The sequence below is a fragment of the Vanellus vanellus genome, assembly GCF_965231255.1.
Source record: "Vanellus vanellus genome assembly, chromosome: 14".
In the NCBI taxonomy this organism is placed as follows: domain Eukaryota; kingdom Metazoa; phylum Chordata; class Aves; order Charadriiformes; family Charadriidae; genus Vanellus; species Vanellus vanellus.
Genome location: NC_138919.1, coordinates 12,317,315 through 12,341,245, shown reverse-complemented (window position 1 = coordinate 12,341,245; position 23,931 = coordinate 12,317,315). Strand labels below are relative to the sequence as shown.

Below are 23,931 nucleotides of genomic sequence, written 5' to 3'. Positions count from 1 at the left end.
CTGTTATCACCAGCCAGGAGCTGCCCCCAGCTCTGCTTGCTTTGCTGTCTGTCCCTTGATGCTATTTCCCGTGTTTCAGGTCCTGGGACCATGTAGTGATTCGGGACTCAGCCTTGATTTAAGGAAAAAAATGGAGACACGGAGAAAATTTCTCAAACTGTAGTCGCGGGGGATAATGGGGCAGAGTGGACTGACCTCCCCATTTTTGTTTTCGGAGTGTTTGACATGGCTAACACCGTGCCGGTGCTGGGGGGAGGTGGCTGTCACCAGCCCCAGCAGCAGTGATGCTGCCGGTCTGGGGGGGGGAGGGGGGGGGTGTCAGGGTCCCCGGAGCCCGTCTCCGTGGCGGGTCCAGCCTGCAGAGCCCCCGACGTAGGGGCCGTACCCCCACCCCCCACCCCCGCCGCCGTCCGCGCACCGGCGAGCATCCCCCCGGCCCGACCCGGCGGGAACTGTCCCTGCGGGGCGGTGGTGGCTTCTGGGTACCGACACCCCCCCCCCCCTCCTCCGGCTTCCCTTCCCCTCCCCCTCCCCGGCGCTTTCCTCAGCTCCTTTTCCCTTTTCTTCCCTTTTTTTTTATTCTTCTTTTTTTTTTTTTTTTTTTTGCAGCGCTCCCGTTGCCATGGGAACGGTGACATTCCCGAGCCGGGCGGAGCTGCCGGGCGATGCGGAGAGAACCCGCGTTTGCCCGGGGCGCCCCGAACGCGGGGGGGGGTGGTGGTGGTGGTGGTGGAGGGGATCCCACGAGTGGGAGCTCCACGGGTGGGGGCTCCCCCTACGAGCGGCGGCGGGGCCGGGCTCAGCGGGCATCCCCCCGGCCGGCATCCCCCCGCCGCCCGGCGCTGCCCTTCCCCTTCCCCGCACTAATTACAGCCCGTGTCAGCAGCTTTCACCGTTTGATCATTAAAGCCGAGAACAGCCAGGCTGGGCCGGCAAAGGCGAGGCGGGCAGCGGGGGTTTGGAGAGCGGGCAGGGCCCCCCGCTGTCGGTGCTGGGATGCAGCAGAAATGGGTCAGGCAGAAGGCTTCCAAGGACATTTGAAGAAGCAGCGGGATTTAATTATGTTCCGACACCTGCTGACAGTCCAGCAAGTCGTTTCGGGGGGAGGAGATTCCACCTCGAATGAATCGGGGGGCGGGGAGGAGGGGAAGAATGGTAGGGTGGCCTTTAATATGCCAAATGTTCGTTTATAAAGGAGCGCACAGGATGCGATGGACGTGGTCCAGACTGAGCTGGGAATGCTGAGGATTTCACCTTCCACTTGTTCCAGGAGCGGATAACTTTGGAGCAGGGAGGATGCCTGGGAAAGCCCAGGTGACATGTCATGGGTTGTCCTCAGGCCCCAGTGCTGCCCCAGGGGGGTGCAGAAGCACCTGAATTTCATGGAGAGATGGGGAAGAGGAATACAGATGGAGAGCTGGGGAAAGCGGCTGGCTCAGGGACTGCTGGTGGAGCACAGACCTTCCTCTGGTGTCACTGCAAATGTGACCCCCACAAGTGATGAGGATTATTTTCACCTGAGCACACTTCAGCAGCTCCCAGGCCGGGTGCAGTGAGTGGATCGGCCATGGCCTGACATCCCCCACATAGAAATGAGTAAAAATCCACCTGAAGATAGGAGATTCCATGGTACTTTGTGCCCCCTGGACCTGTTGCTCCTGGGTCTCCGTGGCCCTTCCAGCTGCCCACAGGCAGGGGCTGGGTCATGCACTGAAGGATTGATGTCCACTGCTCCTGGGTGCTGCGGAGCTCCCGGCTCTGAGAGGGGCAGGAAGGAGCCGGAGGAGCCGCAGTCGGTAGGAAAAAGCCAGAAAACAATTTACAGCTTCCTCCAGATGGCAACCGGTACGATCTGGCTAACAAACACAGTTGAGCAAGCGTCAGGGAGGGATAAATAAACCTCGCAGCTCGTGGAGTAAAGCAACCTGCTGCGGTTTACAGCAGAAAAATCCCACTCAGCCAGCGCTGAGCTGCCTCCCCTTCCCTGCGCTGGGGCTGGCGGTGTGGGTGGCTGGGGCAGGGACCCAGGGGACACGCCAGGGCAGCCTGGCACCCGCACCCCTCCAACCTGCCGCCCTTGGGGTGGATGAAACCCAACAGCAGCTGAGGCGCTGCTGTCCAAAAACCAAAACGAGTCATTTAGTGAGAGAGGAGCGAAAACCTCATGCAAATGTTTTCCATTCAAAAATTCTTTTGATTTCTAAATTAGTAAAGCAGCAAGTCTTTCTGGGGGATTTTTTTATCTTTTTTTTTTTTGATGAAACATTTTCAAATATTTCTGGAAATTCATCAACAGGTAGGTTGTTCACTGTTTTCAATTTCTTTTTTTCATCGCTTTTCCTCCCCAGCTTTGTCTGACTTTAAATGTTTGTGGTCTGAGTGGTACTGTGGGGTCCCACGATGCTCCACACCGTGCAGAGCACACCAGCTTGTCTGCAGCTCTGGTGCTGGACTTCCGAAACTGTCACAAACAGGAGCTCGCTCACCTGCAATGGTGCTGCTGGAGGGAACCTGGCTGGAGAGGAGTAACCAAACTGCAGGGATGCGATGCCACAGCTGAAGACAGCAGCAGTGCCGGTGGTAAAGCTGTGGACAGGCTGGCGGGGTCACCGCTCCTCAGAGGGAAGGTGAGACGCCGGGGCCATGGCTATCGCAGCCCATCAGCGATGCTCCGGTAACACAAACCTGAGCATAAGGATACGGGAGCCTGTCAGCAGCCGGCAGCAGGGGGACGTGTCACCTTGGGTGGGCGCAGCCAGACTGCTCCATCCTGGCAGGGGCAGCACCTAGTGAAGGGGTTGGTGGCATCTGAGCAGTAACATCCACAGCCTTCGCTGGTGGCAGCGCTGCGTTGTGGCATGTGTTTGTCACTGTGTGTGCACACGTGTGCGTGGGCTTTTGAAGGTGAGGCCACTGGCAAGGCAGAAGCACAGACAGGAGAGTGCCATGGACAGAGGAACGAGGAGGGAAACCCATGTGTCTGGCTGCAAATCCTCTGTCAGCCTCCCCTGCACCTCTCCTCTGCCGCAGCGCCTGGGCACGCTCCCACGAACTGCGGGGTCAGGGAGGGCGGCCGGCGGGACATCGGTGGGCAGCACGGCAGGACCCCGGCATGCCTGGCCCACAGCTCTCGCCCACGTGCTCGCCTTCAAGCTGGAATAACCTCCAGTGGAAAATAACGCGAGATAAAAGCGGTGAGAAAAGGCAAACCCCACCCTGCGCTAACGGGAGAGCTGTGCTTCACCCCAGGCTTGTTTTTGCTGGGAAACGACTGGACCAGCTGGAGAGATGGAGCAGAGGCCCAGGAGCAGAGCTGCTGGGGGAAAGGGAGCAGAGTACGGGCGTGATGCTTCAGCGGCACAAGCCAAAGGAGACCCGTGCTCACTTGGAGCGAACAAGTGGGGAAAAAACGCCCAATTTTCTGCGAAGCATCTGTGAGAAGGGATTTACATGCTCAGGGCATACCAGCAGCGATGCTGGAATAAGCCGGGGGTAGACAAAGGCCAAAGCCATCGTAGGCAGATCTATCTGAGGATTTCCATCTCGCAGGATTTAAGGCATCCAGGTGACAGCGTTGAAGAAACAGTCTCCGGAGCATCCCCCAGCGCAGCCCTAACCCGCAGCAGGGCGCATTTGGGCTCCGCCGGCCCAGGATTTGCTGGTTCAGAGACAGTGGCTATGAGGGAAGAGGTTAATGGCTCAGCTGTGAGGAAAGCCCTCAGAGGCAAAGCTTAATGAAGAAGTCATTGTGCACCAGGATCAGCCCTGCCGCCCGTAACTGAGCCGCATTGTTATTTAAATGGAGCTCCCTGCAGGGCTGGGTGAATAACTTCACCATCAGGTGATTTTTCTGAGCGATGTGATGAAGGAGTATATAAAACCAGCCGTCCCTTATGAGGAGGAGGGCTGTAGAGAAACCTGGTTTATGGGGGATGGCAGCTGGAGTTTGCCATGGCACAAGCAGGATTATTTTGCATCCCAGATGATGCATCCCCATCCCGAGAGATGGGAGAGGATCGCAGGGACCTCCTGGCACCACCAACACTGGTGGGTGCACTTCTGCTCCCCCTCTACTCCTCCTCAGAGCTGGGCTTAGTTTCCGGACAAGGTTGATCCTAGGAAAGGGAGAGGGGTGAACAGGTACCCGGCCAGGAGGGTGACAGGCACCCAGGGGTGCACGCGCGCGTGCAGGGACTGCAGTAGTGCAGTGGGATGGGAAAGTGGCTGTGCACCAGCTCCGGCCCATCGCTTACAGCTTGGTCTTGTTGCTGTTCAGTTTGGGTCTCGCTATTACAATTTAATGCTGTCCATACGTCTGAATGCTGCTTCCCGGCTGTCCTGAGCCCAGACCTCCCCTCTGTGCACCAGTGAGACCAGTGGAGGTGGCAGTGCTGCTTTGGCTCCTGCCACTGCACCGAATTCACCTGTGGGCTAACCCCACTTGGAAGGCAGCGGGAAATCCCCACTGGTTTGGATCAGTAGCAAGACGTAATGACCATTTCCTATCTTAGAGTCATAGGACACGAAAGCCACTTATTGATCAAATGGTTTTGGAAACAAGGAGCAAAACCTCAAGGATTTTACCACTAACTTTGTTTAACCAACTGTGCAGGAAGGCGGTTTGATGTGGGCCATTTCTGGGTACATGAAACAGAATTAATTTGTTCTCCCTGAAAGCCAGCAGACAGGAATATGAAATATTTAAATAGCCTAACCATGTTTGTGATGTGCCGAACCACGCAAGTACCCGACGTGTGATTTGCGCTTTCCACGTGTGGAGGTTTGGAGCACTCAGTTCCTGCAGCTTTTCGGCAGGTTTGGTGCCTGTACCCCTTGCCGGAGCGAGCGGGGGGTGTATCGGCGCGGGGCAGTGAAAGACACAGGCTCCTCATCGCGTTTATTCATCTGCAGCGTGCTTTGCCTTGAGGAGGGATGGAAGAAACGTTGGTGGGCCTGAAAAGCAGCAATGCATTAACACAAGCCCTGAACACCGGGCACTGCATGTCTGCACGCTGAGCCGGGAACCGGCTTAATCCTCTGGCTCTGCCCCGCTGCCCCCCACAGCCTGGCAGCTCCCGCCTGGGAACCGCCGTCCTTGTGTCCCCGCTTGCTCTTGGGTGCCCGTGAGTCCCAGGCAAAGGAGCACGGACCGGCTGGGAGCCTGGAAACGGGGCACGAGCTCTGCTTCTGTAGGAAATTGTGTTCTCTGGTGTGACGGGGAGATGCTGTCTCGCCTGCTGTGCCCTGGGCGGATGGACTTGGGGTGGATGGAGCCCTGTTTAACTACCATTTTTTTTACCTCAGCCCCTTCACTTGCTGGTGCCCTCCTGCCCCGGGGTGGCCGTGCGGAGGGTCAGTACGTGCCAGCTCTCTGCCAGCCCAATAACCTGCGCTCTGGGGACCGTTAGGGACAACATTTCTCTGCTGTCTTTGCCCAGGGTTTCCTCCTCACTGCCCAGGATACCCGGGTGTCTCTGCTCACAAGAACGACACAGCTTCTCTCTTCCTTGCTCCCTCCTCCCTGCACGGAGGACGTGAAACATGCAAAAACTGTGAAAGCAGAAAGGGAAAAACCAGCGCAGCTGAAGTCGCCCCGCTGCGGAGGGACCTGCCCGTCACCCCCTCCCTCCCCTGGGCCCCATGGGGCCCGGGCCAGAGCTCCCTTTCCCAGCAGGTGACCGCTGGGGCCAGCGCTGCCCAGCGGAGCAGCAGCACAGCCGGGGACGCCCCAGCCCGCGGCTCCCCCCGCAGCTCTGCCCCACGGGCCCTTTGCCCCGTGCCATGGTGGTGCGGCTGCGCTGCCCTCCAGGGACCGCCCGGGCAGATTCTGCTGCGGCGCCTCAACAATCAACTCCTGTGAGCAACGAGAAGCTTTTCCAAAGTTGGGTGGGACCAGGGCTTCCCTCCAAAGAAAGAAGAAAATGGGTTTGTGGGGGGAGATCTGCCCTTTCCTGGCACTTTTGGTGAAAGCTTTTAAAACTTTACTTAACATCTCCGGGACCCAAAGGAGCAGTGCTGCTGCCTCAGCGTGCACCCCCAAGCCCTGGGGGACCCCTGCGGGGATGCCACCAGCCTGCACCCAGCCTGCTGCTCCTGCGAGCTTTAAGCGCGCTCAGGCGCCTCCTCAGAAGGCTTCACACGAGCTCGGCAGAGCTGCAAGGAGGCACGGGGAGATGCTCGGCATAAGAGGCAGAGCTAAGACTTACTGCTTGGCTGCACCCGCAGGAAGGACACAGCGGGTCCCTCCGCCAGGGTCCCCCGTCCCTGCCTTGGCCCTCCTGGAATGCTGGGGGGGAGGGCAAGACGGCATCCGCAAACGGAGGTGGTGGCTGCTGAGCACCGCTAAGACACCTTTATATTTAATTAGAGTTTGACTCTTCCTCCACCTGTTTCCTGTGGCGGATTTAGGTCCCTAAGAAACAAATGCTGAAAAAAAAAAAGGAGAAAATCTGTTCTCCAGCTTCTTTGAATTCTTTAGAGAAAGCCAATGTGGGCACCAAGGGAGCAGCATCCTTACATCAATGCAAGGCTGGAGGCTGCAGCGCGCTTGCCAGGAGCTCGCCTTGCGCTCCCACGCCAGCCGCTGCTCCGGGCCGGCAGCTCTGCACGCGTCCCGGCCGCGCCAGCAGCGTGGGGGGCTCCCGCACATGTGGAGGCAGAGCTTGCTTAGGAAACAGGGAGAATTTACTTTGTCTTTTGGGATGCTGCCTCTCCGCTGGACTTTGGGGCCGAGTCCCCCCGCCCCGGTGCAGAGCGAGCCCCCACAGGGCTGGAGCCGGTCGGCAACGCGGGCACCGCGCAGCGTGCCGTGCTGCGACACGTTGGGCTGTGCGACTGCAGCAGGTTTCTCACCTGAACCCCCGCAGTTTGTCAGTGGGGTTCAGGGGTTTCGCTGGAAAGGGCTTGTGTTACTCGTCTCCTGCAACTCCGACCCCGCAGCCTCACGCCGGGCTCTCTGCTCGCCTGTTTCCCAGAGCGGGCGGCAGCCCTGCGATGCACTCGGCGCCTTCCCTTTCACGAAGCAGCTTCTCAGTTGCCTGGTGGGAGGATGAGGTCCCTTCCTCAGGATGTGAATCATGTCTCTATGGGAGCCTGCTCCTGCACCCGTTGTCTCCGCGTCTCCTGCGGCTGCGGGGCTGCTCTCCCACCCCCCAGCAGCGGAGGGGGGCCACAGAGCCCACGGGTAAAGCAAGTCCGGATTTTACAGCGCTGTGCTCCATGGGGGTGCTGTGCAGCTGCAGGCAGGGAAAGGAGACCCCATTTGCACATATCACCGGTTGGGTTTTGATGCCCTGCTCCGATGGCAGGAGCCGATGGAGGGGAAGATGAGATAAAGAACCTGCACTTTTATGGAAACCGGAATGGATTGGGCTGATTTCCCCTCTGCTCCACACACTGCGCTCCCCTGAGAGCGCCCGTTCAGAGTTGTTTGTCTGTTAGTCCTCTCGTCGCACCTGTGGGGACTTACATTAAAAAATATAACAATTTCCTCAGAGGAAGGAGCTGCTAGGATGTTCAGCCTGACGTTTCAAAGTGCTGAGGGGATCTGGATACCCAGCTCCCACAAAAATTAAAGCGGTCTTGAAAATCCTGCCTTTAATGTGATACGACTCTGAGTGTGCTAAATAATGAAAATGGTAAAATAAGGAAAAAAGAAAACAACCTCCCGAGCGCAGGAAGTGTACCTGGCTTTTGTACTTCTTGGCCCAGCAGAGAGCAAAAAGCTTGCGCGTGAATACTAACGTGATTATCAATACTTAGAGTGGGAAATTAAAGACATATTCTTAGTGGTTTCTGCTGCTGCTGGGTTTCATATGCAGCAGCTATGCGGGCTGTGTTTGGAAAATGGGTACATACAGTAAAAGAACAACAAAGAAAAAACAGTCAAAGCCCAGCGTTTGCAATTAAAATGAGAAGAATTCAGCCTAGCACGGCTACATGTTAAGTGCAGCATGCACTTAGGGTAATATAGCACTTTCTTTCGCGAAAGTACACAGGAAAGGAATCAAAATGACCTGTTATTATTTTCATTATTACTCTCATTCCTTTGCATGCAGAAGGAGTTATTTCTGTTGCAAAGATTTCTATGTGCAAACTAGCAGTGAATAGGGCCTCGCTCCCAAGGCAGAAGACTCCCTGCAGCACAGGCTGGCACGATGATGGGAAGAAAAGGCACCACCTTCGGCCCCCGCTTTCTCTGGCACGCCGCGGGAAGCCTCGGGAAGGTTCCCCTTCATTTCCTCATGACACAAGCGCAGCACGAGGAGGGATGCCTGCAATTTATTTCTCCTTCTTAGCATTAAAATCACATGGTACTGGGTGTTAGTAACACGCCTGTCTGTTTATGGAAAGACGACATCAGCAGGACAGGTCAGTTACGTTTTATTATTGTAATGAACCCTTTAAAGCAGTCGCATAATAACGGCTCTGGGCCTATTTCTGGTAAGCCTCCTGGGCGTTTAATTCCATAGAGCTCGAGGGACATTCTTCAGAGAAAGAGCTTGTAGGATGGAGGGCTGGATTGCAGCGGAGCAGGGACCATCTCGGTCCTGGGAAGGAAAATGATCACATGGCTGCAGAGCCAGAATTAAATCCCACAAACGTTATTTTAGAATGACTCGTTCACAGAAATGTTTTCATCATTGTGTTTCAATTAAAGTTGTCTCCTGTTTTGATTTGAATTTTCATTGTCTCAGCTCCCAAACCAGGCATAATGCAGCGTTGGGCTGGCACAGGGAGACCTGGATGTCGTAGTGGGACACCGAGGAGGAAGCTGACAGGTCTGATTTTCAGTGTCCGTGAATGCTGGCAGGTAGCAAGAAAGATGAATGGCAAATGTGGTCTGAAAGCTCTTCCGTGGTAGTCAGCTGAGGTATTTTCAGTGAGTTGGGTAAAAGAAGGTCATTATTTGAACTGTAAGTTTAAAAAAAAAACATTCTGAGAGAACCTCTGAGCTGGTCAGGTTTGCGTCCCTTGTGCCTGTGTGTGAGCCCTGTCCTGTGTCCGGGACGGTGGCCCTGCCCAGGCTGCTCATAGCCACGCTCCTGTTCCCCCAAGCCACGGTCACCCCCAGAGCCCGGTCAGGCACCGGGCTGTGCCCCTCCTCTGTGTCTGCCGGAGCTCCAGCCTGGATCCCCTCTAAACTCGCGGCTCCTGCTGCTGACTTGTGTCGTGCAGAAAATCAGGGCACAGCAAGACGATTCTGGCCTTAACACTGGGAAGCCTCCGACTCCTGAGGGAGTTTGGGAAAAGTCGTCGCTCTCACTGCCAGTCCTGCAGTGGGCATTTTCCGTTCAGCGCAGATGCCCCCCACGACTGACTTGAAGACAGGATTTCCCAGGGATTTACTTTTTTGTTTAACTGTTATTATTACCATAATTATTACCACCATTATTATTACTTATTCACGCACACCCCCAACCCCCAACTCCTGCGCATCACTCAACCCTGCCTGCTCAGGCAGCACTGGCAACGGGAGAGCACGATGTCCTTGCCGTGGTGACAACTCGGCGGGGACAGCAGGGCCGGTCCCCCCGCGTCCCCGTGGGCCGCCGGCCGGGGTCCCCCCGCGGGGGCCGGGGCAGCATCGGCGCGGTGATGCAGGTGCTGTATGCAAATGAGATGCGTGGGCGGAGCCTCTCCCGGCACCGCCCACTGCGCCCCACGGCGCCCCGGCGGGGAGAAGGGGGGGACCCCCCCGCCCTCACCGCGCGGCGCTATGCAAATCAGCATGCAAAGCAGAGGGGCGGGGCCATGGCCGAGCGGCGCGATCGCAGGGCGGGGCTTGTCATGCAGAGAAGCGGCGAGAGGGGCGGGCCTATCTATGCAGATGAGGGGGAGGGGCGGAAGCTTTATGTAGATGAGGGGGCGGGGCGGCTCCGGGTGTGTGTCGGTGCCTCCTGCCAGCTGCAGCCAGAGGTGCCGCGCGCAGCCGAGCCCCGGTCCCGGCCCCAGCTGCAGCGGACGGACCGCGCCGAACCGGGCCGGACCGAACCGAGCCAGACCGGGCCGGACCGGGCCGAGCCGGTGGCCGGCAGCCCGCGGAGAGCATGGCCGAGCCGCCGGCGGCGCCGGGCCCCGAGGGTGAGGAGGGCCCGGTGCGCTTCGCCCGCAAAGGCGCCCTGCGGCAGAAGAACGTGCACGAGGTGAAGAACCACAAGTTCACGGCGCGGTTCTTCAAGCAGCCCACCTTCTGCAGCCACTGCACCGACTTCATCTGGTGAGCGACCCCCCCCCCCCCCCCCTTTCCTCTTCCGGCACCCCCGGCCTGACCCGGTGGGATCCCCCCCTCACCCTCCGGGACCCCCGATGCGGTGGGACCCTCCCCTCACCCGTCCCCGCGGCGTCCAGCCCGACGGGAGTCCCCTTCAGCATCCTCCGAGCACCCCCTCCCGCCCCGGCTCCCCTCAGAGCCCCCCTCGGTGTCCCCACCGTTGTCGCCCCCCCCCCCCCCCGGTGCCCGCTGTCCCCGGGCCCCCGCCCTTTCCCGCCGGCGGCACCGGGCAGGATCGTTGCGCTGCGGTGCCGCGGCCGGTGCCGGTGTCTCACGCCGCCTCTCTCCCCGCAGGGGCTTCGGCAAGCAGGGCTTCCAGTGTCAAGGTGAGTGTCGCGCTGCCGGGGGGGGAAGGAGAGGGGGGTAACTCGGGGAAGGGGGACCAGGCACCGTCCCCTACCCCCGGGACCGGCCCCGGCCGCTGAGCCGCCCGCGGAGCATCGCCGCCGGGGCTGGCGGGCAGCATCCCCGCGGGAACCGCCGTGCCCAGGCCGGGGAAGCAGCTTAGTCATATTTTTAATGAACCCCGCACTGATCGGTGCTTTAAGCCGGTTGGGTTTGAGTAGCAGAGATAAACGCCCCAGACTTCAGATAAGTCCCCCCGAAAAAGGTAGAGGGAAGTTTATTGTTTTTAATGTACTTAACATGAAAACATGCGTTTTAGTGGCAAACAGGCTGCGCGCTGGCTTGGTGGCAGTCCGACGCTGTAACTGTGCAGTCTGCAAGAACTTGAATGGCTTAGTTGTGTTGCTGGGGAAAAAATGAGGCTTTATAACAAAATATGTTGCAGTAGCTTCTGGGTTACTACAACCCGAATTCTTTGTTCTCGTAATGCTGGGATTCTGGAGGGGCTCTTCAGGGATTTATGCTGTCCCCTCAGGAAATCAAGATGAAGTAACCGGGCTTTATCTGGTTGCTTGGTGCTCTTTTAGCAGGTTGCATATGCTCGCAGATAGCCTAGCTAATCCTGGCCGCGATGGGTCACACCTGCGTGAGGTTAAGGTCTGGGCTTGGGATGCTGGTGCTTGCAGTTGCTGGCAGCCAAATTTTGCTCTTAGGAATATTTGGGCAGAGTTTTATCTTGGCTGGTGGCTGAATCCCAAGCTGAGGTATTTTGCATGAGAACAAAATCGCTGTATAGCTTTAATATCTCAAGAACAGCTCATCTTGGCAGCCTTCATCGTGTCTGAAGGAGAAAACAGCCCCCACTGGGTTACGGTGTGGCACAGAATCAAAACTCGAGGTGCTGTGGTGGGTCCGAGTCTCGGGGGGGGGGGGGGGGGGGCAGCTCTGCCTGCACTGTAGCTGCAGGCAGGAGGGCTTTGTCTTGGGTGCTCTCAAGAGCATCTCTGCAGGTGCCCGTACAAGTGGTGTGAGTCTAGCCCAATCTAAGTGGCGCTGCTACTCATCCTTAACACTTGCCTTGGGAGTATAACCTTAAAATGCCAAAAGCTGCCTCCCAGACCCCCACCTAAAGGCCTGGGCGGGTGTTGGTAAGCAGCGAAAAGCAGATGTGGAGACTAAAACATGTCCCAGCGGTGTTACTCAAGGTCACAGCTTCCCCTGGTACCTGAGGTTTCATACATGGGCAGTTACATCATGTTACTCAAAGGAGTTTTGTGCAGCTTATATCTCTCACTGTGTGTCTTCCCAGGTTTACCCAGCTGTTAATTCTCTCGCTCTCCTTGTGGTGCGGGCAGCGTTGTGCCGGGCGTATTTGTGCAAACACAATGCCCCTGTAATTTGAAGGGTGCTGGAAAGGGCTAGTGGGGCTCATCTGCTGGCGGGGCAGGGCTTTTCTTTCTTCCTGTATCATTTCTAGTGCTTTGCTCAGTTCTACCTATAGCATTCAGCACTGGGTAATTTGAGCCTCTTCAAGTCTCTCTTCCAGCTGTTAGGAGCTATTGTCCAAACCTGTAACTGTGCATTTGCTTCAAGCCTTATCCTTAAATGCTTTTAACCAATATTAAATCACTTTTTGGTGTGAGGTCCGTAAATGGGACCCGTGGAGGTGGTCCCAGACTTGATAATTGGCCTTCAAATGGGGAAACCCATCCACCAACTAGTAGATGTTAAACAGTGCAGTCCTGTCCTGTGGTTGTTGGAGCAGGAGCCCTTATGAGGCTGCAGTAGCACCAGTAGGATTGCCAGTAGCACGCTGTGCTCAGTGACATCTCCAAAGGGGCACGACCGGTCTATAACATACCCTTCTGCCTTAAGAAACCACTTTCCAGGTTATTCTGGTGTTAGAGACACGAAAACCTCATTGCTGTATTGCAATAGGAAATTTTGCTGACTGCGGTACCTGGAACAGACCAATCTTTACCCCAAATACCTTCCTAAAATCAATTATCTTCTGTGGATTTTTGCATATGCCCCCTTCTGTGAGGTCCCTGGGTGAAAGCGCTCCCGTTAGTGACCTAGACTGTGGGGGTGATCCTCATTACGCCAAAAGCATGGTGCAGTTGGTGCCCCACGGTGGAAGGCACTCCGTGTCTCCACGCGGAACGCTTCCAGGTTGGAAAGTCGGGCATGAGCTAGAAGTCGTTGCCGCCTGCCTTCTGCTTTGAAATCACAGCTACCTCGGGCGGCTCCGGGAGGGAGAGAGGTTCTTCTGCGGCCGGAGGAAGAGCTCGGAGTGCGAGGGCTGGCACCGCGCGCCGCTCCCACTCCCGTAGCGGGTCAAGCTGTTGCACCGGAGCCGCTGTCGTGCTGGGTACGGCTCCTGTTGGCGAGAAGCACGAGGCTTTGGGGCTGTGCCCCACGCGCTGTGCTGCAGCTGGTGTTGAACTTGGTAAATAAATGGTATTTACATGGAAGGAAAAGACCTCAGCGCTAGCTTTTGTTTAGGGGTTCTTTTTCTTCAGCTCTACAGGGCTTGCAGTAAGCTTTGATCGTAGCGATTAGCTCTCCCTTTATCGAATACAGCTCTAATTCAACTTTAACTTTAGTTCAACTTTAACTTCCCCTGCTATTTTATCCTGTTGTTCGGCGGGATGGCTGGAAATGTAGCGAAGGCACGTGCCTGTCTCATTTCTGAGCGGTTTCCTACTGCCATGCTTGCTTTAAGTAGGTTTTCACCTGTGCCCTGATTTCTTTCTAGGGCATTTGCAATAATTAGATTGCTAATTAGCTCATTACTTGTGACTTTTGGCAGGAAGTTAGCAGAAACTGAGTCTTTGTAGCTTGAAATACTAATGGATACCAAAACCGCCGCTTAATTGCTCACTAGTCTGCTTCTTATCCTTGCATACAATCTCCTTCTTATCTTTGTGTGCATCTTGAGGCTTCCTGGGCTAACATCTTCAGAGCCAGAAAGCATTTAGGTGCTGGGCAGGAGGTCTGCGCGCAGGCGGCCCTGGGGGAGCAGGGCTGGTTCTCGCAGGTTAACAAAAAATATCAATATATTGTGGGTGTCGGAAGACTGAAGTGCTGCGGATGTGCCTGGAGCTGCCGGAAAGACGAACTCTTCCTGGGGGAAGCTCGACGTGAAATGGCTGCGTGTCAGCCCGCGGTACAGAAGGGGCTTTCTGAGTCTGTTATGACGGTCTGTTGTAGCTGGAAGGTATGCGAGCTCTCATGTGAACTCATAAATAACACAGAGAAAGGGAGGTACGTGTTCTCCCCTTCCCGGGTTTCCATCTGTCCGATACCATTACCGGGGAGTACATGAGGAGGGAGAGAGCGGCATCTCGTTATCTCCAGGCTCTCTTGGTGAAGGAACGACGTGTGGCTAAGTTGCAGCCGATGGCTTTGCTGTCTCCGTTATCCTAACTTAAGAAGTGTTTTGAGGGTGGTAAAGGAAAGGGAACTGGTTTGAAAGCTGTCGAGAGTGAAATTTTTGGTCTTGTTCTCGGAATATGCCACTTCTGGGAATTGGCAGCTTTTTCTTCATCTTTTCTCCTCGTGTTTCCTCCTTGCCATCCATAGGGTATCTTTCTCCTGTTGTCCAAGCAGCTCTCAGTCCCTCCGCAGACCAGGGGAGCGGCTGCACTGGAGGTTTGGCGAGGGGGGCACCTCGCCGGGAGCCGGGTTAGTTTAACCCGGAGTCGGCGTGGCAGCGCCAGGCTGGGCTTTCAGCCTGGGAAGGGGTGCTAGTGGAGAGGTGAAGAGCCCTGTAACGTGATTCGCGCTTTGCAGCAAAAAATAACCTGCATCTGTTACTGCTTTCACGTGTACGGAGTAAGTAGAAAAGATCTTGGAAAGAAGAATCTTGATTCCTTAAGAGGAGGGGGGGGGGGGGGAGCAGCATCATTTAGTAACGGATGCTTAGATCTCATGCAGTAACTTTTCTGGAGAAAATGTTTACTTCTTATCCCTGGTTATGACTCAGTAAGCGAAGATACTCTTCAGATTTAATCTTTTTCCAAACTTCACACCAAATGCATAATTCCATCTTCCAGGTTTTTGTCTCCCCCCCCTCCCCTCCCAATCCAGTGCTCTCATTTTGTTTTGCCTTTTCGCAGTTCGACCTTTGATACCAAAACTAAGCGGCTGGAAAATGTCAGACAGGCCTTACCTTTCAAGCAAGTATTTCTCTCTCTCTCTCTTGCTATCTTGCCTTCAAAACCCACCCTTCCTTCCCCCACCACTTCGCTGCCCTCCAGACGGAAGCGAAACCCATAAGAGCTCCAGGCTTAACTGCAGCTCGTGCTGCTGCTGCTGCGGGTTCGGGGTTGTCGCCATTAACTTCACGCAGGCATTCAGCGCGTGCTCTTATTGACTGTATTAAGCAAGTGAGAAACAAAAGCAAAACAAACTCCAATCATTCAGAGTTGCCTCAAACCTAGTAATTTCGTGTCAACATATTATGCACGCTGGAGAAACGTTAGCGTTCAAATAGACTAATTAAAAATGTTACTGCAATTACTTTTGCAACACAAACGATGCTAATTATATAATGCCGCAGAAATTGGAAACATAATTTTGGAGTTGTTTTTTTTTTTTTTTTTTTTTTGCGTGCCTTGCAGCGGTAACGTAGATCTGGGTGGTGGGGCGGTGGGAGCCGGGTCCTCCGGCCGCTGGGGCGGCAGCGCCTGGGAGCAGGTGGAAATAAAAAGGGGAAGTCGGTCTGGTCCCCCCGCGCTGCGCCAGATGGTCTGTGGTTCTGCAGAACTGTGAATAAAAACCGAGTCGACGGGGAAAATGGGAAGACGTGCCCCCCTTGGCGCCCTGGTGGAAGGATCAAGTCTCCTTCAAAGACTCGTTTTAAAGGCTGGAGCCTGAGCTGCTTTCCCGAATCCCGCTCTTCCCTGCATGGGGTTCCTGCGGCTCGGAAGAGCAGCTGGGGAAGGAGAGCAGTTTTGGAAGGAAATCTGGAACTGCAGAAGCCTCTTGCAGCACGGGGGCTGGGGCTATCGGATTCAGGAGGGATCACTTGACACGTTAAGCCCCGTTAGTGTCTCCTTACAGCGTAGAACGGTTCGTTTGAGTTTCTCAGTGGAAGTGGTTTCTCTTTTCCCTCCCCCTTTGCAGTGAGCGTGGTAGATTTGTCTCTTATCTCCCGAGATAGCTGTCATCCTAAAATGATCTTAGACTTTGATAATGAGGTGGTCTGTTTCCTTTCTGGGGTATGTCGCTGGTTGGTGTCAGCGATGGGAAGCTGAGCAGAGGGTCTCGGAGCTGGTCCCGGGGGGGGTTGGATGCTTTGGGGTGGCAGGAGGGCTTGCACCGCGTCTAGTTGGTGTCTGGCAGCTGTGACTCCACTGCAGCGTTTAAGCCACCCTGGTAAATGAGCTTCTGCCATGATTGTTCTCTGGGTATTGAGTCTTCCAGGGGAATTTAATGCCCGGGCTGTCTCTAAGGAGACTTCTCAGCAAGCAGTACAGGCATTTCTGCGCGTCTGCTGGCTCACGCGCGTGTGATCCTACAAATTCCTGCAGCACATGGGCTGGGAAGGGTGTGTAGGGCATCCTTGCCCTGGCAGTAAGTCGTGGGTGGACACTCACCTGTCTCGGCAAGATGCTGAGGCTGCAAAACAGAGCAAGACCTTGAGGGTTTGATATCCGCTGTAGAACAGGAGGTGGGGTTGAATCTCCTGTCAAAACTTGGTGTGAATGCTGCTTACTGATGGGGTTTGATCTAGAAACTCGAGCTAGAGTCGTTGCACGAGCCCTTCTGATGGGCTGCTGCCCTCCCACCCGGCAAGCTCGGCTCCTCGCTCTTCTGGCTGCCTTTGAAAAGGCAAAAATCTAAAAACGCTTGAGACGCTCGTCAATGCCATTCAGTCCCCCTTCGGATTTATCAGCAAATAAGTTGCGTGATCGCAGTGACTGAGAACTTAACTTCTAGCTGTGCCCATAATTTGGCTCAGGGCAGAACCGCTTGGAACACGTCATTATAAAGTGTACAATCGGAAGGGGAAGGTTAAAGTGCCGTCCCCTGGTCTGAATCGAACGCGTGTGCTCGCAAGAAGGGATGCTTATAATGGTGGGTGGGTGGGAGGGATGGGATTTTGCCCAAGAGAAATGTTTGGGTGGATTTTTCCTACAGAAGCCAGCTGTGCAGAGGATTAGTGCTGTACATTGGCAGGTCCAGGGCTCTGTTTGTGCTCGAGCCCGACCGTGGGCTGGTCGCCCTTTTATGCTTGTGGTAAGGCTCCTGCATGAAGGACAGCACAGAGCAGCGGTGGAGGGCGTTTGTAGTGCTGTGCGATTAATTCCTCTAGCATGGCTTCATGAATCATTATTCTGAAAGTCCATAAATTAGAGCCATTTAGAAAAGGTGAGTAATGAGCTCCCTGTAGGAGAGGGGTAACTGTAGGTCTTCTGGGCAGCGTGTTCCTCGCGTTCTTCAAGGGCTGCGACCCAAGACGGGTTGATCAGAACAAGCCCTATGAAAAAGGCAGTAGAAACAAAACCAGAAAAGCGGGAGTCCTTGTGCAGTGATCCTGGGCACAGCCTTGGCTTTCCATTGCCGTGTTCTGGTGTCGCCTTGGGTGTTGGCGGCACAAATACCCTTCGCTCTGCCGATGACCGATGTTCATGCTGTCCCTGATAGCTGGGCAAGGGGGAGAGGGAGGAGAGAGTGTGAAGTGCTCTGCAGACCCTCCGGCCTTTTCAAATGATGGTGTAGGAAACAACGCACAGGAGAGGGCTTGCTCATCCTTGCGAGCTGGCATTGCCCTGCACCTCGAGTTTTGGCAGAGCCAGAGCCACTGCGCTCCTCGGAGCGGGACCCCTGGAAGGACCCCCTGGAGTGAGGCATTGCGCAGAAATCTGGTACCTAAACAGAGACATGGGGCTGGGGTGTCTAGAAACGAGGGCTAGCCCTTGGGTTTCGCGTTCCCTGGGGAAAGGACAGCTGTGGGCTTCTGCTGCTCCTTCCCCTGCTTTGAGCCGCGGAGGGGTTGTCTCTTCTGGAGGGGGTATGTCAGCCCAGGGCTGCTTTTCCCCATCCCACAGTCGCTGTGCCTTGGCCGAGAGTCCCTTGAGGCAGAGGGAGGATAGTACCGGCAGAGATGTAAAATGGACGCAGTAAATGTTGTAGTCCTCCAGGCAGTGACCCAATGGATGAAGATGAAAGTCTCCCTGAAGCTTTTCAGCCCCACCAGAGCGAGCGTTAGGTGGTGCTTCCCACGCACAGGGGCTATCGCCCCAGCAGAGAAGGGGCTTTTACTGGGAGAGACTTGCCCCGGCTGTCCCTGCCCTGCCAGCCTGGGGCAGCCGGCACCGAGGAGTCAGTTTTTCCACAAAAGCCACAGGAGGGGTGGGGGAGATGAGAAGAAAGCCCCAGTTGTGCAGTGCTCGGTGGCAGCCAAGTGCTTCGTATTAAGCAGAAGCAATTCCCATCAGTAGCTGTGCCGGCTGTAACCCTTCCCGGGAAGGCAGCGTTCCCAGCCACCAGCAGCTCCTGGCGAGAGTTGCACTTGATGCCGTGCAAGGGCAGAAGCAGCCGAGCGCTTGGCTCACTTTACCGCAGCGAGAGGGCTTCCCGCGGGCAGCACGCGGGGCGGGAGCCATGGGGTCTCCCGGGGGATGGCTCTGCCCCCTTGGTGTGTCTCGTCCCGAGGAGCCGAGGGCTGCGGGGCAGCAGATGGCCTCGGCTGCGGCGGTGCGCTGCCGCAGGTTCCCACGTGGCTGTGGAGCCGTGCGGCGGGAGCTGCCCGCGCTGCGCCCCCCCCCCCCCCGGTGCTCGCTGCCCCGCTTGTCCTCCTGCTGCACGGGGCTCAGGCTCCACTGGAACAGCCGAAGGCCGATGGTCTCCTGGGGTGTGTTAGAAAGAGCATGGCCAGCAAGTCAAGGGAGGTCATCCTCCCCCTCTGCTCTGTTCTGGTGAGGCCACATCTGCAGTACTGTGTCCAGTTCTGGGCTCCCCAGTTCAAGAAAGACAGGGAACTGCTGGAGAGGGTCCAGTGGAGGGCTACAAAGATGATCAAGGGACTGGAGTGTCTCTGTTATGAGGAAAGGCTGAGGATCCATATAGCCTGGAGAAGAGATGACTGAGAGGGGATCTCATCAGTGCTTACAAGTACCTAAGGGCAGGTGGCAAGAGGATGGGGCTGGACTCTTCTCATGGTGCCCAGGGACGGGACAAGGGACAACAGGCACAAACTGGAACACAGGAAATTCCATCTCAACATGAGGAAAAGCTTTCTTTTGTGGGTGGCAGCGCACTGGCACAGGCTGCCCAGAGAGGTGATGAGTCTCCTTCTCTGGAGACATTCAAAACCTGCCTGGATGCTGTCCTGTGCAACCTGCCCTGAGTGCCCCTGCTCTGGTGGGGGGGTTGGACTAGATGGTCTCCAGAGGTCCCTTCCAACCCCCACCATTCTGGGAAGGGTTGGCTCTGGCCGAGCAGCTTTCTCCCATTTGGAGGTCACTCCTTTGGCTTTTCCATATTCAGTCCTGGTTGGCCCCAGCGCCGCATACGGAGATGGTTGGACACCGTCACCTCCTAAACCATCTGCTGCCCTGTGAGAAATACTTCTGCGGGTTTGTAGCCGGTGAGGAAAAAGGGGATCGAGCAAAGCCCTTGCCTTCCTCAGGGAGCAGCAGGAATTGGGGATGCCTGGTGCTGGGTGGTGCTGGGGTGGGTGCACAGCCCTGGTGTGCTGCAGGGGCTGATGCTGGCTGTGCCTCAGGTGGAGGGGCATCTCCAGGGTTCACAGCCGTTTTGTGTTAGCACCCCCGTGCTCTCTGTTCCGATTACCTTAATATAGGCTGCAAGTGATTTATAAGTCCTGCTCTTGGGCCAGCCTCCATTGGAAAAATAAAATAAATTAAGATGCTCTCCTTATGAGTAGGCCACCTGAATTCTGTATAATTAAAACAACTTGCAAGCAGCAGTCTTTTTTTTTTTTTTTTTTTATAATTTTTCCAGTTCAGGATTATTTAACTGTTCATTGACAGGGGAGGGAGCAGGACTTGTCCTTACAGGGTCACCCTTTATGCAGTAAGTCATCCCTCACCACGGCTTCCGACAGCTGATCCTGCTCCCCTGTAGAAGGAAATGGATTTCATGAGACATGACAGCTCTGCTCCTGCAGCACCGCCGTGCCGATGAAGCTGCATGCTGCCGCCGCCGCCGTTCAGCCCAGCATCTGCTGGCCGCGACGGGCATTGTCTGCTGGCCGCCCGCTGGGCTGCGGCACGTAAATCCCTTCAGGACTGGTTCCCCTGCAGCCGTGGCACCTGCACTTTAACACCCGTTGCAAACTGGAACAGGACCCATCGTCATCTTCCTGCGAAGGGGTTACTGGAAGGCGGTCGCTTTCTCTTCTTGTTTACGAAGCGCCTCTCTGCCTGGAAGCTGTCCAAGGCTGGGCAGACCTGGGCCGTGGCAGTCGTTCCTCTGCTGTTAGGTGCTGATAAATGCTGTTTAGATGAAGATGTGATTCTTTCCCTTGCTGCTTGCGGAGTTGCCTGCACAGTGTATATCGGCTGGCGTGTGTCAGCGGAGAGGGGGATGCTCGTGGGCTGGTGGGGATGGAACCAGGCGTGGTGGCTGGCCAACTCTCTGTGGCTCATCGCTGACCTGAGGCATAATTGCGGCTCTGCTCAAGCTGTTTGCTTTTGAGGGATTTGGGCTGACTTCCTCAGCTGTCACAGAATCGCAGAACGATAGGGGTTGGAAGGGTCCTCTGCCAGAGCAGGGGAACCTACAGCAGGTCACACGGGACGGCGTCCAGGCGGGTTTGCAGTGTCTCAAGAGTGGGAGACTCCACCACCTCTTTGGGCAGCCTGTGTCCTGCTCTTCCCATCGGGGGGGGGGGAGGGGGAACACGACACCAAACCAAAAAAAAAAAAAAAAAAACAAAACAAACCCCCAAAAACCCCAACAACAACAAAAAAATCGCCAAAACCCATCCAGTTCTAATATGGTACTTGAATTAGCAAGTGTTTGGGGTGAACACCTGTAACCTCATTAGCCTCTTGCTTTCAGAATTTAACTTCTGTAGCAGAGGAGCACAAGTCTTCCTGCCCCAGCTGATGCGCATTGATTGCGGAATATCTAATGCATTTGAAGTTGCATCCTGTCGGTTTAAATAATTTCCTTCCATATTTGGTCTTGCTTTTGTGCGCAATTTATACCTCTTGTTTAAATATGACGCGCAGAATATACTGGCTGCTAATCCTGGCTGGACGGGCAACGCCTGCCAAAACACCCAATGTTAACAGGCTCCAGTACACGCAGGTTACTGGAGTTGCTAACCTGAGACTCGTTATGGTACAACTCCCCTTAAATTGGCTCTTTTGCATCCCAGTTAAATCTGTGTTTCTCCAGAGGGTCAGTCTACGGCAAACTATCCTCTTTGGGTGGAAGCGCTCATGATCTTCTGAGCAAGAAAATCCTTTTAGCTCCAAGCAGGATTTGGAGGGTGGGGGGGGAATTGGGGAGGGGGGCTAATTAGTGGCTCTGCAGGGAGGTCTTGGGGCTTGAGCAGGGTGCGTAGTTGCCGGCGCAGGCAGCTTCATCAGGGCTGGGTACGGCGGGCAGGGTGCGTGGGGCGAGGACGGGGGGACGCCCGCTCCCCAGGGCAGTGGCAGCCGCCGGCTGCTCGGGGTGGCTCTGCCTCTGCTGTCGGGTGGGGGATCGCGTTTGAAAACTTGAGTCTCCTGCAGTTCTGGTCTGGTCTTCCTACACTTGGTATTTAGTCAGCAGCGGGGAAGCTGACAAAGATTCTGATGCCTAAAATCTCAGCCTTCAGCCGCTCCTCTTCTTCCTCATGCTGTGACGCCGGCGCGTTTTAGCGGATCGTGCTGGCAGATTCCTCCCCGACTTCTGTTGCCGTGTGAAATGATGCAACAGTAATAGCTTCACCTTTGGAGGGAACAGCTAAATACCTTTATTCTGATGGTCTGAACAGCAAGCACATTTAATAGTTGACACTCTCGGCACATGAACAAATGCATTTTCATGATTTCCAATTATAGCAGAAGAATGAGAAAGGGAGGCTGTGAAGAGGAGTGAAAGTCGTCTTGGTTCTCCTGAATGGCTTAAGGCAACTTTGCTGGGTGACATAGCTATGAAGTCAGGAGTCAGTACGAAGATTGTTTTATAATATCACTAAGAAGCTGGAGTGAGGGGGAAGTGGCCCACGAATTTAATTTGCATCACTGAGTGGATTAGCTCCTGACGCAGTGCAAAGTCATTATTTACCACGTCTCCAGATCTGTTGCCTTTATCAGTGCAATGGTTTGGAGAGAGGCTGATTCAGAGATCATTACATCTCGGGGTGTTGCTTGGCGGGGACCGCTAACACTTGCCTTGTAAGCAAAATGATGGTGCTTGTCAAGATTGTTAATATTGTGCCTACCCCAAGAGGCTGAGTAATTTGTCTTTAGTTGGTTTTTTTTTTGTTTTTTTTTTTTTTTTTTTCTTTGCGTTCATTACACTAAACACTTCAACTTTAGCTTGCCTTAGGAAAAATATTTGGAAATACTCCATAGTTTGCCATTAACCTTGAGTAGCCAAGAGGAGGAAGGTTGCCCAGGCGGTACAGATGGTGCGACCTGTGTCCCCAGTCTCTGAGACAGATGCATCTTCCCCACCAAGCAGCAGAAGGTACGGCTGAGTCGTGCCGGTGAGCTTGCAGGAGCGGCACCGTGGTCGCTGTGGCACTTGCTGCCTTCAGCCTTGGTCACCGTGCTGGAGCCCCTCCGGTCCCCAGTAGTTGCTATCGCTCAGGAGAAGTCAATGCGTGGTCACCTTTCCCGTACTGATGGAAGATTTATGCACAGTTTCAAATAATCCCCCAAACGGGTTATTTAAAGGCTCTCCAGGGTTATTTAAAGACTCTCCAGAGCTTGAGAACGTCTTTGCTGTGGAGCAACCTTGGCCACGTCGCCACGATGGAGATGAGCTTTGTTACAGGCTTTGGTTTTTGCTGCCGTTCGGGCTGCTTTGGGAAAAGAGCCTTTAAGGGAGAGACTAAAATTCTCCGTGTTCGCTCGGTTTCTGAGGAGTCTGGAACAACTGGCTTTTGGGGGGGACTGATGAGAGCAAAGTGCCCTCTCAACGCAACAGCTGTAATTGCCAGTGGAGAGAGTTTCTGAGGGTGGTGGAGCTGCCAAGAGGGGACATCTCTGCATGTGAGGGGAGAGAAGGGCTGAGCAGGACACTTCTGCTGCCTCCCCCCGCCCTGGCCTGCCACAGGAGGTTCTGCTGCTTTCTGCCCCAGGAATGGCTGTAAAACTGAACTAATTCACATTTGTGTGATGATGCGTCTAAGGGCCATTTCAATAGCTCAGTCCATTAACTTCCAAATTTGTCTTATTCGTTTGTCTTTGATGGAGAGGAGCCTCAGGGCCAGGCTCTTCTGGAAATGAGGCTTGTAGGTCTGTAGCAGCAGCGAGCTATTCTCCCGGGCAAAACAAAGTGACCTTCGTGGCAGCTGAGAAGCTGATTTTGGAGTTTGCTTCTGGGGGTTTTCCCTGCCTTGGACATCCATATCTACACGCTCATGGCCTGGTGGCTCGTCGTGCGAGCTGTACTCTTCAGAGGCCGGCAGGTCACTGTCCCAGAAGCCTTCTACTGTCATGTCACCTCCTTGATGCCATCTCCTTCCAGTTGGAGGGGGAGAGCCCGTGCTCTGTGCCGCGGCAGCTGCCTGCTGGAAGAGAACTTGTGCTGAAACGGCAAAGCTCTTGCTTCGCTGTCGAGTCTCCTGGGGCTGCCTCCAGGTGCCTGGAGCTGCTCTGTGCCACCACGTGTGGGGTGGGCTGAAGGATGCCCGTCAGCCTGGGGAGCATGTCTGGTGGGCTGGGGGCTGCGGCCGTAAGGATGGCTGGGGAAGGAGAGCTGGCTCTGCGGTCCAGGCAGTGGTGGCCCTCAGGCAATGTGGGAGGGTTGGGGACCGGCCACCTTCAGACCTGCCTCTCGGACCTGTGGCAGGGTCCATACACAGTGGAGCAAGCTACGCCGGCAGCGAAGTCTGCACCGGGGAGAGGTGTCCGCTCTGCCCACAGCCTTTACTGGGCTTGTAGAAGAAGCTGCAGGAGGTGGGATGCTGGTTGGAGAGATGTTTTTGAACCCGTGCCCTTGTACCACGTGGCGAGGAGCAGCAGGGAGAGGAGATGGGTGTCCGTCCGTGTTACCTCTGCCCATCGGTGTCTGGGCACGGCAGGTGTACAGCCGTGGCGGTGGTAAGAGCAGAGCTTCTGACCTAGTGTCTCCTAGGGCTTCTGAGGTGGAAAAAGTCTCACTTACCGGGTCAT

At 55.4% G+C, this 23,931-nt stretch overlaps 1 protein-coding gene across 2 annotated transcripts in view; it reads left to right on the top strand.

Moving 5' to 3' along the window:
• Positions 1-10,049: 10,049 nt before the first annotated feature.
• PRKCB (protein kinase C beta) overlaps positions 10,050-23,931 on the top strand; it is a gene marked incomplete at both ends in the record, with an annotated part of 136,225 nt that continues 122,343 nt past the window's right edge. For both annotated transcript variants that reach the window (XM_082490624.1, XM_082490623.1), the window contains 2 exons: positions 10,050-10,219; positions 10,568-10,599. In XM_082490624.1, the coding sequence (XP_082346750.1) occupies positions 10,050-10,219; positions 10,568-10,599 (202 nt within the window). The remainder of the gene's footprint in view (positions 10,220-10,567; positions 10,600-23,931) is intronic.